The sequence below is a fragment of the Neltuma alba genome, unplaced genomic scaffold (genome assembly GCF_004799145.2).
Source record: "Neltuma alba isolate B1F8T4 unplaced genomic scaffold, ASM479914v2 tig00011501_pilon, whole genome shotgun sequence".
Taxonomy (NCBI): domain Eukaryota; kingdom Viridiplantae; phylum Streptophyta; class Magnoliopsida; order Fabales; family Fabaceae; genus Neltuma; species Neltuma alba.
In genome coordinates this window covers 110,360-126,372 of record NW_021636169.1, presented here as the reverse complement: position 1 = coordinate 126,372, position 16,013 = coordinate 110,360, and the positions used below count along the sequence as shown (strand labels likewise).

At 33.0% G+C, this 16,013-nt stretch overlaps 2 protein-coding genes across 3 annotated transcripts; one reads left to right on the top strand and one right to left on the bottom strand.

The window, feature by feature from the left end:
- The first annotated feature begins 3,263 nt into the window (after positions 1-3,263).
- Positions 3,264-7,855, top strand: LOC114714430 (U-box domain-containing protein 35-like). Its single transcript, XM_028899180.1, has 4 exons — positions 3,264-3,818; positions 5,676-5,794; positions 6,480-6,595; positions 7,556-7,855. The coding sequence occupies exons 1-4, from the start codon at positions 3,347-3,349 to the stop codon at positions 7,800-7,802; spliced, it is 954 nt and encodes a 317-aa protein (XP_028755013.1). The 5' UTR covers positions 3,264-3,346; the 3' UTR covers positions 7,803-7,855.
- A 600-nt stretch (positions 7,856-8,455) lies between these two features.
- On the bottom strand, positions 8,456-12,522 carry LOC114714417 (serine/threonine-protein kinase D6PKL2). Of its 2 annotated transcripts, none has more exons than XM_028899156.1 (3): positions 12,307-12,522; positions 10,366-11,425; positions 8,456-9,550 (listed from the first exon to the last, which is right to left on the bottom strand). In XM_028899156.1, the coding sequence occupies exons 2-3, from the start codon at positions 11,313-11,315 to the stop codon at positions 8,671-8,673; spliced, it is 1,830 nt and encodes a 609-aa protein (XP_028754989.1). In that variant the 5' UTR covers positions 11,316-11,425; positions 12,307-12,522; the 3' UTR covers positions 8,456-8,670. The 2 variants fall into 2 exon arrangements, with proteins under 2 accessions (XP_028754989.1, XP_028754988.1); XM_028899155.1 differs by having other exon boundaries at positions 10,366-11,416.
- Between the last annotated feature and the right edge of the window lie 3,491 nt (positions 12,523-16,013).

The window sequence follows — 16,013 nt, the reverse complement described above, 5'->3', positions numbered from 1 at the left end:
TAATTTCAAAAGTTATTTTACAAAGTTTGAAATAAATATGTGAAAATTTTTTTATCTCTATTTGTATCCAAGCACTTGTTTAGTACATCCCAAACACCCCTTCAAAGTAATTCAGTTTAAGCACTGCCTCTAACATTATTTTGGTACAACCACCTAATGGTTGAAATTTCCCCCAAAAAAACAACACTTAATACGTTAATATTTATTTAATTCAAGTTTAAATTATGGCAGAAATCAATAATAATACACCGCTTATAATATAAGTTAAATATCTTAAATCATGATATTATTCATACGCCAACATATCAAATCAATCCCTATGCAATTTACGTACACCAAAAAGTCGGGCCAAAAAAAAAGGTCAGAAATGTGTGTTTGGGTGTGTGCAATTATATTATATACAAGCATCAATTATAATTTTTTCTAAGCACATTAAAAAACACTTATTTATTTATTTATTAATATATTTATATTTTATTTTTAGAAATTAGCAACTATTTTCAATAATATATGGACATTTCTGTTCTCTCAATGTTGAGGAATGCTAAAACGTAAACAAAACGGGAAAAATTGTGTATATAAAATGACGAAACTTGTGTGAAGTGCAAAGACAAGAAAAGCGAAAGCATCACAAAATTAAATTAGTTTATATTTAAGCGGTGATGTAATCAATTAAGCGTGACTTGACTTGGATTATTAATGATGATTAATTATCACAAGCCAAAAAGGCATATTCTGTTTTATATGCTTTTCAACAAGTCGACGCATTAATTTAATTCGCCCTTGGTATAGGCGTGTTTCAGCAAATCAAACGTCTCATTTATTTTCTTTTTTTATACGAAATACTTTAAAAAACGAATCACACTTCAAAGAGGCACCCAACAAAAAAATATTTACAACATGCTCTATATTAAAAATATTATTCTTTTTTTTTTTGCGTGAAAAATATGATTCTTTAATTATATAGCTGTGTGTGTGTGTAAAAGTTAGATTCAAAGAACTGGATCTGTTTAATTTAAGTTTACAAAATACTAAAATTTATTAAATAAAGATGACTTGATAGCTTGTTTTTTATGTAAAAAAATACTCCTCCGGTCCTTAATATAAAATCTAATTATTGAGTTGGTTTTGGTCCTAAATATAATGTCCATTTTTCATCTTTATTAATTTTCTCTAAATTATCCTTATGGATACTCCATCAACCATAATCAAGTAGAAGAGGGAAATGGGGTATTAAGAAAGATGATTATGGTATTTTAGAAAAAATTTGTCACTTTTCTTTATAATTAACTAACTTACCTAACTTCTTTAATCTAATCAAATTAGTTAAATGGGTCTTATATTAAGGATTGGAAAAGTATAATTTAATATTTAATATTTATAAAATTTACTCTTAATTTCTAGAAATACTAAAATGTTCTAGTGAATAAATCATGAAAATTTAATAAGTTATATAAGTATATTCTTACAATTAAATTAGTGGACAGGGCAAGGTGAAAACAACACTAATAAATGGTTACAATATTTTAGGGTTTTCAATTTAATCATTTATTAATTAGTGAAGTATTTGAAGATTTTGCTTTATTGCATATCATCATATTGTGTAACTAAAATTTTGTATGTTTGATTTAGACCATTATGTAAGGGAAAATTAAAAACTAAGCAGAATGATTTGAGTTTTTCAAGATTTACATTTGTTATAAAGAAAGTATTAAATAAAATGAAAACAAATGGAAATTCCAACTATTCAAATCGAGTACAACTACGAAAGTAAGTTAGATATATTAAATAATCATTTTTATCGATTATAACCATAGTTAATACTCTTCCGGTCCTTAATTAATATAAGACTCATTTAACTAATTTGATGAGATTAAAGAAGTTAGGTAAGTTAGTTAATTATAAAAAATATGACACGTTTTTCCTAGAATACCATAATCATCTTTTTTAATACCCCCTCTTCCTCTTCTACTTGATTATGGTTGAGGGAGTATCTATAAGGGTAATTTAGAGAAAATTGATAAATATGATAAATGGGTCTTATATTTAGGACCAAAACTAACTCAAGAGTTTGGTCCTATATTAAGGACCGGAGGAGTATAATTTATAAAATTGAAAACAATATGAATAAGTACAAAGGAAATTTACAGTAAAATATACTCCTCCGGTCCTTAATATAGGACCCAATTCTTGAGTTGGTTTTGGTCCTAAATATAAGATCCATTTATCATATTTATCAATTTTTCTCTACTCTCTCAACCATAATCAAGTAAAAGAGGGAGATGAGGTATTAAGAAAGATGATTGTGGTGTTTTAGGAAAAATGTGTCATATTTCTTATAATTAACTAACTTACCTAACTTCCTTAATCTAATCAAATTAGTTAAATGGGTCTCATATTAAGGACCGGAGGAGTATTTAAATTTATTGTAATACGTTGATTGATTTGCAAATTTATCTACAAATATCAAAAACGGGGAAAATTTCGGATCAAAATACATATGGTACCAACAACAAAATCGAATTATATTACTACGCCTAAAACAAAACAAAAAAAAAAACAAATCGAATTATTGCTTACAGCTTGCTTTTTTTCTTTTTTTGGACCAGATGTTACTTACAGCTTGCTTCTGCGTTATTCTTTCCATGATAAATACGAAGTTATGAACATATATGAGCTATCTTGCAATAATAGCCAAACAAATCACGCGTATGTATTTGGACACACTCGTATAAAACTCTACCATCAAGATAATTAATTACTAAATAAAAATAATTTTTTTTTAAAAAAATAGAAAAATAAATCATGTATTTTCAATTAAATTCTTTCTTTCTTTGTATTTTAGCCGAACATATATATACATATATATATATATATCACGCACTGATTGAATTGATAATAATCTATTACACAGCATATTATTTTAAACTAACCACCAAAAGCTAAGTACCATAATATATTAAAAATGGTATTCATCATTTCAAATTTCTTTTGGAAGAATTGAAGTGTCTGATAATGTCTTGAATATAATTAGAAAGATATTTGTACCTAATAAAAAAATACGGTTTACGTGATGTCATTATGAAAACAAAATTAAATAAAGAAAAGTCCAGATGTCATTGTACACCAAAGAAAACCCAGTCAAAATTATGAATTTGAAGTTCCTTCTAACTGTATTCCGTGAAAAACCCTTCAACATTCCTCACCGTCTGACTCGGTTCATTGATTTCAGAATCTCCCAAGCATGATCCATAAACATAAACCCCTATCAATCAAAAGCAAGCAAACCCAGCTTCTACCGGAAGCAAAAGCCTCAATCTTTAAAAGTCTCTGGGAATGATCGAACATGTCGTCAAAGGAAACATTATCCGATGATGAATCAGAAATCTCATCAAACTGCACCAGTTTTAGCAGTTTCAGAGGGTTCAAGAGAAACCAGCAGGTGTTCGATGATGATGATGTTAGCCTAGAAACCAACAACGAGAGGGCTACAAGGGAGGTAGAAGAAGAACAAGAAGAAGAAGGTTATTTGGAATTGGACTTGGACTCGGATTCCGATTCGGATTCTTTGTTTGGTACAGGGAAGAACCCGAAGGAGGAGGGTTTGGATACGATAAGAGAAGAAGATTGTGAGAGTAGTGTGTTCTCTCTGGATTTTCGGAGCTGGCGGGAGGATGTTGTGCATGTGTGTGTGGGCAAGCATGGTGATAAGTCGAGCTTGGAAGCACTTTCATGGACGTTAAAGCACTGGATCACACCTTTCACAACACTTCGTCTTCTTCATGTCTTCCCCCTGGTTAGACTTATTCCTAGTCCCAGTAAGTGTATCGTAACTCTTCTTTATCACTTCTATTTTGTCTTGGTTTTTTTTTTTGGCTTGTCTGTTTCTGTAATGGTTATTAGTTCACTTCGTTTTAGGGTTCCCCCCTTTTTTTCGTAATGATTTTCATCAGGAGTGGTTAGTTTTGATCGTTTTCTAAGGTCTATTTGGTACAAGGCATGGAAAGCAGGGCAGGACAAATTTTAATGAGTTTGGTTTAAAAATCTAAAAAATGAGTAGACTTAAAATTTTTAATTAATTTTTAATTTGGGGTAATACAAACTTTAGTTTTTTTAAATTTATCTTCATTTTGGTTTTGGTCTTTAAAATTTCAAACCATAGATTTTAGTCCCTCAAATTTTTTTCTTTCCATTTATAACATTTATCCCTATCATCTAATAAAAACTTTAACTATTTTGCCTTTTTAGGGACCAAAACCAAAATGAAGGCAAATTTGAAGAACCAAATGTTATACTAACCCTTTTAATTTCTTACTATTTTATTTTACATCTTAGTTTTATTGAAGTTTTATAATCCCAGTTCTCCAATTATTTAAATCCAACCCATTAAAATTTTTCCTGCCTTCTTCTTCCCTTCATTTCTTTCATATCAAACATAGGATGAAGATATGTTTGGAGTCTCACTGCAAAAATGATGTGTTTGGAGCTTGGGGAGGTCAATGTTATTTTCTTTCATAATTTGGGGGAACAGAATTCACAACCTTGACTTTTCAACCAAAAGAGTAGTAAGATTTCTAGTCAAGCAAGTAAGGCCTGAATGAATGAATTAATACTCCTCCAATCTTTAATATAAGACCCATTTAATTAATTTGATTAGATTAAGAAAATTAATTAGTTAGTTAATTATAAAAATGTGACACATTTTTCCTAAACACCATAATCATCTTTCTTAATATCTCATCTCCCTCTTTTACTTGATTATGGTTGAGAGAGTATCTATATGGGTAATTTAGAGAAATTGATAAATATGATAAATGGGTCTTATATTGAGGACCAAACCCACTTAACCCATTAACCCTAAACCCTAAATCCAACTTAACAATTGTGTTCTATATTAAAGACCGGAGGAGTAACAATTAGGTTTCTGACAACTTTTCCAAAAAATGAGTTGACATTGATTCATAAAATCTCAAATTCAAGAATCTTAATCGCAAATGAGACATTTAAATTTCAAATGTAACTCTCAGTTTACAATTGAGATTTCTTTTTGCAACTATTTGAATCAATGTCTACAATTCATTTTCAAAAAAAAAAAATCTTAAAAACATACCTATCATTGATTCATCCTTTGGGAACTTAAATGTCACTCTTCCTTTTTATTTCTGCTTAAAAAATACTCCCTTGAAGCTCCCGTCCATAATAATGTAAAACATGTCTTTAGAAATTATTGTCAGTCCAAAATGTAGGAATTTTGTAGTTTTAAGAATTATATGAGTGTTAGTTGTGGATAGGGCAAAACTAAAAGAATAAATTGAATTTTTATGAGGTTTAAAAAAAATTGAATTTTCTTAATATTTGCGATACAAAAGTGCCCTCAACTGTGAAGTAGAGGGAGTATCAAATAAGAGTTTGCCACCTGGGGCTGTGACGATGAAAAAGGGAATCTGGTAGGCAAGAAAAATATCTAATGTATATGGTTGACATTTAAATACAAAAATATATGCAAAACACTTTCATCAATAAATTTGTATAATTGTTTGATGATATCTCGAGTTCCAACCTAACGTTGACATGTTTATGCGCGTATACGCATTTAAATGTATTATATATAAAAACTTAGTTTGTAGAATTTATTATATATATTTAATTTAGTTAATTGTGGCAATTAATTGCAGTGGGAAAACTTCCAAGGAGCCACGTAAACAAGTCCCACATTAATCTCTACTTAGACCAACACAAATGCAACCGGAAACGTCTTCTTCAAAGGTTCATTGACTTGTGCCTTGCTTCCCAGGTAATGTCATCCCACATTCCTAGAAGCTTCATAATTAATTATGCTTGGTGTTCGAAGCAAGTTAATTACGTCATTTCTGATCTTTTTAAAAAAATAATTTAACTTTCTATATTTTATTGATATATTAAGGAAGTGTTCAAATAGAAACTAAATTATGATTTTATAAAGTAAATATATGAATAAATTTGTTTTGATTTACAAAAAAGTGTTTTTAGAAAGCACTTTCAGACAAATCCAAACACTTGATATGTTTAAGTACTTTCTCCATTAAAATATAAGTTTTTAATTAAATCAAATTATGGAAAATCATGCAAGTTCCTCAATAGCATAAATGAACTTCAAATATATATATATATATATAAATATATATATCCAATTGTTCCGAAACAGAAACAAATAAAAATTACTATGAAATTGCTTTTGTCGCGCGTGTGTGTGTATGGGTAAATAATACCCATTTAATTCCTTTTTAATGGGCCTAAAGCCCATATTGAGTAGGACGTGAAAAAGGCCAGGGCCTTTTCTTAGATTTCTTTGTTTGGAGGAGCCTACAGGATTGTCCCTTTCTTAGGAGTCAGGTCACATTTTTCTTAACCTTTTACATTAAAACTGAATTAAAAATATACATATATAATTCATTTAATTTATGATTCTAAATGCCAAAACTAATTTGCAAAACATACAGGTCAAGGTGGAGACAATGCTTACTGAAGGCGACAACGCGGCCGAAAGTATTGTGGATGTCATCAACAACATAGGAGTCCAAAAATTAGTCCTTGGAATTACCAAATCTAATCTCAGGTAAGGTGACTCTAATTTTTAATATAAAAGTCCTTAATATAAAATTCAATTAATTAATTTAGAAAAATAAAAAACATTATATGCTACATGAATACATGATCTTTCTAAAACAATCATATGTATTATTAGATTATATGCAAATTTATGAGTTAAAAAAACTAATTTGAAAAAGAATGATAAATATAATTATTTTAAAGCAATTTATTTAACTTCAATAACTCCTCCAAATTACTACCTTCAGTCCTTAATATAAGGTCTTATTTGGCTTTTATTTTAGTCCTAAATATAAAACCCCAGTCCACTTTGTCTCTCATATTTATGTATTTTTTTCTTCAAAATAATCCTTCTAACAATAATAGTTTTAGCCAATACACTTGATTAGTAAGGATATTTTAAGAAAGACAATGCCTGTTTGTTACAAATAACAAACTTAACTTCTTTCCTTAATCTCTTCAAATTAGTCAACTAGCTTTTATAATTAGGACCGAAGGTAGTAGTTCATAAGATCTTATACTACCTCCGGTCCTTAATATAAGACCCTGTTTGACTTTTATTTTAGTCCTAAATATAAGACTCCAATCCACTTTGTCTCTCATATTTATATATATTTTTCCAAAGCAGTCCTTCTAACAATGATAGTTCTAGCAATACACTTGATTAACAAGGATATTTTAGGAAAAACGACACCTATTTAGGACAAATAACTAACTCAACTTACTTTCTTAATCTTCTCAAATTAGTCAACTGGCTCTTATAATTAGGACAGGAGGTAGTATTTAGGAGTGGAGATAGTATTTAATTAATTTGAATATATTAAGAAAGTCAAATAAATTAGTTAATGAATTACAACGAATCTAACATAGTCTCCCTAAGCTACCTCTAATTACCAAATCCAAATCCGATATGATCGGAAGGAGCATTTTGTAATTTCCAACGTTTCAGTTATTGGATTGATGATAGGAAAAGTGGGTCTCGCAGAAGAAAAGCAATGGCAGTTGAGGTAGTGAAGAAAGCACCTGAGAACTGTGACGTGAAGATCATATGCGAAGGAAAGGACGTGATTTATGACCTGGTTGGGGCTGCCTCGCCACGTTCCAGCGAATGTGACACTCCGCTATCTGGATCTTCACGGGAAGAAGATGAATCTCGTGGTGGTGTTCCCTTCAAGAAGATGCCCGGGCCCAGAATTTCTTCTGCATCCGGATGAATCCCACTTTAAGACCGAAAAGAAATCGTCGGTGGATCCGGGCTTTAGATTGTGGAATTAGATGCGCTAGGGATTGTCAAAAAGAAAAGTGGATGTAATTATGAACATGTAGATAAGAACGTCAAAGATGAATCTTGTGGAAAAGCGTATCAATTTTGATAGGTTGAACGGAGACACTCAAATCATTCACGGAGGATCCGTGATATACTTTGTTTGCAACGCCGGAACATCTGTGAAAGCTAAGATCCGTTTGGTAGCTTCGAAAGTAAGCCCATGACAGAGAGAAAGGAAGATGAAATCTCGCCTTTCTAGAGGCGAAGTTTCAGAGATTGCTTCGACCATCTTTCAGCGCAAAACTACTACAGAACGAAATTAATATATATATATATATATATATAGAACAACATTTTTATTCTAAAAACTGCTTACGATGTCATTTTATCATTAATCCTAGTATGGATAAAATAATAGTTTATCTGTGAGTACTATGGAGAGTAGGAGTCACCGAACGTTCTGATTCCAACTCACAGTGTTCTGCGATCAATGAATGTCTACCAATAGATTACAACTCAGAACTGTACCCAGTTGAGTTTGATGGCATATAAAAATGCTTCATCTTTTTGGGACATAGATACGGAGCTTTGAGATGACAATGGCAGTTCAAAAGGGGCATTTTCCTTTATGCTTTCACCGATGACAGAGAAGCCATGCATTAATTATATGCCATACAACTTGTGAAACAAGAAACAGCCAACAAAAACAAAACATACAATTCCTCATCATCTGTTCTTTAAACATTGAAAAACAGTTCCTCCCCCCTTTCTTTCAACAGAAACCATTTTGCAATCATCAATATCTGTCTCTAACACTAGAAGAAATCAAACTCAAGATAATTACCAGAGCCTTTCTGATCGGCAATTGACATATGGTTGCTGGCCTTTTCGGCCGCTGATGAGGCTGGGGAAGGTATCTTCTCATACTCTACAGGCTTTGGGATCTCTGGTGGGGTGGCGCAGCGAATAAGTGCCCAATTCACACCTTCAAAAAAGGGATGTTGCTTTATCTCAGTGGCGCCTCGTTTATATGCCAACCTGTGCTGGGGTTCCTTCACAAGCAGCCCCCTTATGAGATCCCTTGCTGCAAAACTTACAACAGGTGCTTCTGGAAATCGGAGAGGCTGGCCTACAACATTAAACAACGTAGCTCGGTTCCCAGAACCCTTGAAAGGAGTCTTACCAAACAAAAGCTCATATAGAAAGATTCCAAAAGTCCACCAATCAACCGCACTCCCATGACCTTCTCCCTTGATGATCTCAGGTGCCAAATATTCATGGGTTCCAACAAATGACATGGATCGTGCATCGGTAGGCTCAGCAATGAGCTCAGGCAATGGAGTCACTTGGTTTCCAATTTCAGTTTTGGGTTTCCTATCCTTCTTTGATTTGCTAGAAAAGAGCCGAGGTGAGAAGCATGTTGTAGGAGCAACGCAGGATGGCTGGATGCAGGAAGGCGGTTCAATACACGCAGGTTGCACACAATATACAGGATTCTTCCTTAAAGGATCAGATTCCATGACTGAACTTTTAACAAGAGTGGGACTAACGGCACAACGGAGGGAAAGGTCAAAGTCTGAGAGCATAATGTGCCCATCATCCCTAACAAGGACATTTTCTGGCTTGAGATCACGGTAGACAATGCCAAGCATGTGGAGGTACTCCAACGCCAGCAGCACCTCTGCCACGTAAAATCTGCAATTCAACAATAACATAGAAGCTGTTACCATCAAATCAAATCCAAACCATGATCTCACTAGGCAATATTATATCTAGACTAGGAGCATGAGTGCTTGCATCTCTAGCAAGCAGACATCATCAGACTTCAGAAAGGTGAAGAAGTTTGGGCATGCTCAAATGCCAAAAGCCAAGTCAAAACCAAATACAGAATAAGGTCCATGATGGCTTTTCCTGGGGAAAAAGCAGAGCATGAGACCCATCTGTGATCCCTTAATTCTGGTTTGCTTGACCTATAGACAAGTATATTTAAAATCCACATTCCACAGGTATTCTGAGATAGATGAACCACAAATGCATGACCAGACTACTTTCCTAATCACATAATGTAATACAAATAACATGCAGCAGCAATTGTCATGGTTGAAAACTTTTACAATGTTTGACTTTCAAAACCAAATATGTATAACATCCTCTGACGATCAATGAATTACGGATACCCACCAAGATATACAGCATAATTATATTATAAAGTTGATACAACATCTGGGACTTGTTGCATTTACTTTTTCTTATTTCAAAAAATATAAAATCTTCAAGTCTAAGAACTTTGCATACCTCAATGAAAGAGAAGAAGTGAACTAAGAGCTTTACAAACATAGAGTAGAATAAAGCACTTTCATAAGGCGGGAATTAACCACAGGTGTTAGATTGTTAGAAGTAAACCAAGGGAACAATTTAGAAAATTCAGGTCATCAATTTATACGTAATAATCAAATGAATTATCACTTGAATTAATGAAAAAAGAAAAGGGAGTTCTGACTTAAACATACTTTACTGCTTGCTCAGGAAAATGCTTCCCTGGCTGCCTCTGCCTGAGAGTGTGCAGGTCTCCACCTGGGCAGAATTCCATTACCAAGCATGAGAACTTCTCTGTCTCAAAATGGGTATACAATGTCGGGAGAAAAGGATGATCAAGTGATTGCAGTATTTCTCTTTCTGTCTGAGCACGAAGCAGCTTTTTACGACTAGCTAAAGACCCTTTATCCATTACCTTCATTGCGAAATAACATTTAGTTCCACTCAGTTCTGAGAGATAAACGCTCCCAATATCCCCACAACCCAACCTCTTCAGTAGTCTAAAGTGAGCTAAGCCCAAAACTCCATCTTTAGCTCGGACGGCTTGAATAGCTTCCCATCTCAAGTCATTTGCCTTGTGAGGCTTGTTGACACTGCTACTAAAGCTGCTGCAAGTGCTCTCATCACTCACATCACTGCTTGTACTTCCTCTGCAAATGCTACTCTTGCCACTCTCAACAAGATCAACTCGATCACTAATCTTGGCACTTCCACTGGTCTTTGCCAGGCTGCTGGCCCCATCACTAACTTTAGCAGAAACAGAACTACTCTTCACACTTCCATATTCTAATGTTTTCTTTTCTTGGTCAATAGAGCTTTCCTGCAAACCTCTATTCCCATTAACAACATGGTCAACTCCTCCAGATAGTTGTTCATTAACAGATAAGGAAACAGAAGAACCAAATTTACTAATCAAGGAATCAGCAGACTCCTTTGGGTTTGAACTCCCTAGCTTCTTCTTTTCAGAAGCGTCTCCAGTGTACTGCTTCAACGAGTCCTGAACATATTTTGATAAATCTTCTGGCGCAGCCAGTTCAGATTTCCCAGTCTTTGAAGATTTGATGTCTTTTGCCTCTATTGTTTGAATCCCAGCCGTCTTATGATGATGTTTCTGGGCAGCTCTAGCACTAGTTTTTGAGTCCATCAGATATGATAAACAGTCTTAAATCAGATCAAACCAACCAAATCTGTGACCGGCCATCCGTCTCCATTAGCATTGTATCTTCCATCAGTAATCCCGATCACCTGCAATTTCTTCAATGATAAGAAACAATATATAAAAGGAATCAGGAAAAAATTGTCAGTCGTTGACTGCAGTTTGATGCAATAGGCTTAGCATTAACATCAGAGCAGAGGGTGATCTACCAATCTATTAATGAAGAGACAAAACCTATGCCACAATGGACTTGTCACATAACAACTCACACTTAAGATGGGATAGCAACAGATCCAGTAAGCAGTGATAGAATATCGCCCACTTCGTGAATCACGTAGATATCATATAATAGCTAAACCACAAGAAGATAATCAAACAAATTCAACGTCAGATTTACCAAGAGAAAATCCAAAAGCAAAATATTATAGCAGCTAACCCCAATAGGTAAATCAAGTGACTTTCATTTCCAGAAAGAAGGGGAGAAGAAAATAAAGCTGCGAAGCTGCATGTACTCCATGCCCAGATTAGTAAAGCTCAGAAGTGAGAAGCAACTAACAAAGACACCTCGGTTCTCATCTTCCCAACACCATCCCCCGAAAAGATAAAGTAGTGAAATTGAAAGGAAAAAGAAAAATTACAGAAAACGAATGAAAAGGGGAGGACTAGGAGGACCAACAAAAAGCAAGATAGGTGTCAATCAAATTAGGGCCCCAACACGAAAAATGCAGATTTTGGACAGATTTTAACCTATTCAGACAGATAAAATAATCGTGACAAGCCAAACGAAAATGATCAAGACTAATTAAACGAAACCTGGATCTTGATCATAGAACCTTGATTTCGAGTGAAATTTGCGGTAGATTCAAGGGAAGATGGAGACCCCGGTGCAAAAAGCAAAAATTGAAGGGAAAGGGATGCAACCCACATGAAGAGAAATGAGAGCCACCAAAAGGAAAGTAGGATAAGCCCAAAAGAGTACCTTATTTCGAGGATCAGAACTCCCTCAGCGTCGTTGCTTTAGCAGTGATGAAAAGGGGCGAAAATAATGTAGAAAAGAGAACTCCGGGAAGCTTAGAGAGAGAGAAACATAGAGGAATGGAAGCTATGGAGAGTCATGAAACTAGACTGGGCCTTCGCCTGTGGTGTACTATTACTCCATTAGGCGGGGCGAGGGGGAGAGAGAAAGAGATAGAGAGAGAGTATGAGGTCAAAGGTAAAGCAAAGCTTTTTCTTGGTTCAATTATTTCATTGGGTTTTTGTCCTGAAACAAGCGGGGTCCAAATCACAAAACAGTTCTCTGTTCTTCTGAGGTCTTGCCCCTGTCTGTCATGCCTGTGCCCAAATAATTCTTCATCTCTCTACTTTTTTTTTATTTTTTAATGTTTTCTTTTGGTTTGTGTTCTCCAATTTTTTTAATCAGTAACATGACAATTATGCCCTTTCTATTTTAATAATAGTTAATAGATTTTGTGGGTTATTTTTTCAAATTTCGAAATAACTTTTTTTTTTGGGGCTACTCATCTTGAATTAAGTTTCATGATAAATAGATAATATTATGCTCAGTTTGGCTTCTAAAAATGTTGAGCTGTCATATTATTGAATTCTAGATTCTAGATTTTAGGATCGGATTTTGAGGAAATTTTTTTATTCAATGAAACGATCCTTGTTGCCAATTGAAAATAAAATGAATATTATAGAAAATACTTTGATTCTATTTAAATTTAATGTCAAATACACATGCTACATTTCTATTGTTTTTTTTTTTTTAAGTTAAGTGTACATAGATGATAGAGCAAAGAGCTGAATTTATGGAAGCATGATAAGCAATGCCTAACTGCATAATGATTGAATGATATATTATTTTTTATAAAAAAAAAGTGTAAATGGATAGCTATAATATGAGAACCGCAGATCCCTAACATAATGTTTCAATTAATGTTTCAAGAACTCACTTCCTGAAACTATATATATTTCAGTCCATAATATATATTTTCTTAATATTTCAACCTAGAAAAAAGAGGGGGAAAACTGTAAAAAGAAGGTCTTCCAAGATGTGGAATTTTTTTTCCTATAGATAATAATTGTTATTATGATTATGTTTGCATGAAACATCAGAGAGAAAATACAAATTCCTATACTTAAGCCGACATAAAGATTTTTTGTTGCCTAAAACGGGAGCCTATTTTCTCTAATAGTCAATAAGATCACTAAGAAATGGACCAATGAAGAATGAGAATGTTTTGGTGTACCAATGAAGATTAGAAGTGTAATACATACTGAATATATGCCGCAGCTATAATAATAACATTCTCTTGGTGGTCCATCTGCTATTTGTAAAAGTAATGGCCATTACTGCTCCTTTTGATTATCTACCAAAAAGCAGAGGCTTTAATTTCATTGTATGCAATCAAAATATGAATTATGCACTCATTTGGTTGGTAACTTCTTCACAATTCCAATTCCTATGGTCATATTTCATTATTAAAGATGTACTCTGTTTTTTGTCATCCTATTATAAGGTATTTCTAAAATGTTTTGTCAGGATTAAAAAAATTAGAACTTATTAAGTCTATCTTAAAATTTTATAACTTTACAATTTTACCTCTATTTTAATATTTATAGTTTTTAAGGAAATAATAACTTACAGAATAATAAATTAAAAATAAAATTGTACCTTCATATAATAAATTTAATAACATGATTTATATTTGATGTCTCAAGCAAGGGTTATATCATGTTTTATATTCAAAAATTATCTTAATATTATAAGAGATGTCTTAAATTAGATCCTCTCTTATGACAAAAGGGGTTCGGTTAATAAGTAATAAAAAGAAAATTAAAGAAAGTCCACATGAAATCAATTGTGCTACCCTACTTTTTTTTTCTTCTAATTTTCTATTATTTATTCTCTTCTAAAGGGTCCAACTAAAGATCCCAGGTTATCAAGTATCTCCACTGAAGAAATCAAAAGATATTTAATTCTAAATTTAGATGATACCATAAATTATCTTGGCCAAAGTGTATATATGCTCATCCTGTACAAATAAACATTTGACTTTTAAATAATTATTAATCGCTATAACTTTTGTAAATTTATGAACATTTGGTAGTATATTATTTTATCGATGAAGAAAGAGTAACATGTTAGTGTGCTATATTTGACATTTAAAATAATTATATGAGCATAATATAAACTTTAAGGGAGGAAACTATCTAAAATTCAAGATTCAAAAACTTTTATCCAATTTAATAAAAAGTAAAATATGTTAGAATTAAAACTAGGAAGGACCACCCTTCTAAATGCTTGAATTGTGTTGATGGGACAAGGGATAACATAAGGATCATAAAACCCTAAAATAAGAGAAACTGGGAAAGGGAGAGATAAAGGATTGCACTAATAAATGAGCTTTTCACACTGATAAGGTTAGGTCTAATGAAAAGAACTAGTTTATCACAACATGATAAACTAAAGTTTGAATCTCTGCTGACAGTGTCTTAAATAGGATTACTTCTAATAAAAAGATACATACGCATAGCAAAAAAAAAAACGAAAGGCTTTTCACACTCTCCCAAAGAACTTGGCTGAAATTGTTTCCTTGAATTTGTTTCAAGAGATAATTAGTGATTTAATTTCTCATATTTAATATCAGGAATAACGCTTGTGGGTAAACTAATTTTTTTCAAAATACAAAAGACAAATATAGATAAGTAGAGATTTAATTTTTCATATTTGATATACCACTCACGCCAACCTACAATGAAGCTATTGATATACTATAAAATATGTAATCACAATCACACACACGTATACACAACTGTATAAGGCCCCAAATGAGAACGAAATCTCATAAATAAGTTAACAATCAAAGTGGTTGGAATTTATTTTTCTAATGAGGCCCCCTCCCTCTCCAAGTTGACATGCTTTTGTTTATGGGAGCAATGCAATTAAGATAATCCAAACACACTTATCTATCCTGGAAAGCATCCATGTCTCTCACTCACATATCCACAAACACCTTTCCTACATTTTGACAACACAAACATGTATGGAGGCAAGAGGGCCTATGTGATGTAATTAAATTGACTTGTAACAAGAAACATGCCCACAATTCACCCTGCTTTAAATCTCAACCACAAGACTAATATCAATCAACAACACAAGAGACATGTTCCCACATAGATATTAGTATATATATGTTCTTATGGCCAAATTAACCAGTCCTGTTCAAAACATGAAGAAGGTAAGACTGGCATAAGGTGGTTTGGGTATGAGATGAGAAAATTAAAATCTGGCAGTGGGAAATTTGGAATTGATCAGTGTGGTCTAAAAGTAAAAGAGAATGAGAGTATTGCGGGGATTTGGTTGGTCTTACCATTCCAAGTGTGTTTGGTTTGATTGAAGTCGCTTTCTGAATCCAGCTTGAGTTAGTAATGGCCACACATGAAGGAAGATGAGTATTCTATTGAAACATTCAACTTTGAAGGGTAGGATTAGGATCAGGGGCTTTTGAATTGAATCCATCGTCTTAGAACTTGGGTCCCACATCTAAAAGCACACCCCTTCAACACCCCCACCACTCTCCCCATCAGTATATATCTATATCTATGTACGTACATATATATATATACTTCTTTTGTTTTTAATATAAGATCTATTTAACTAATTTGATTACATTAAGGAAGTTA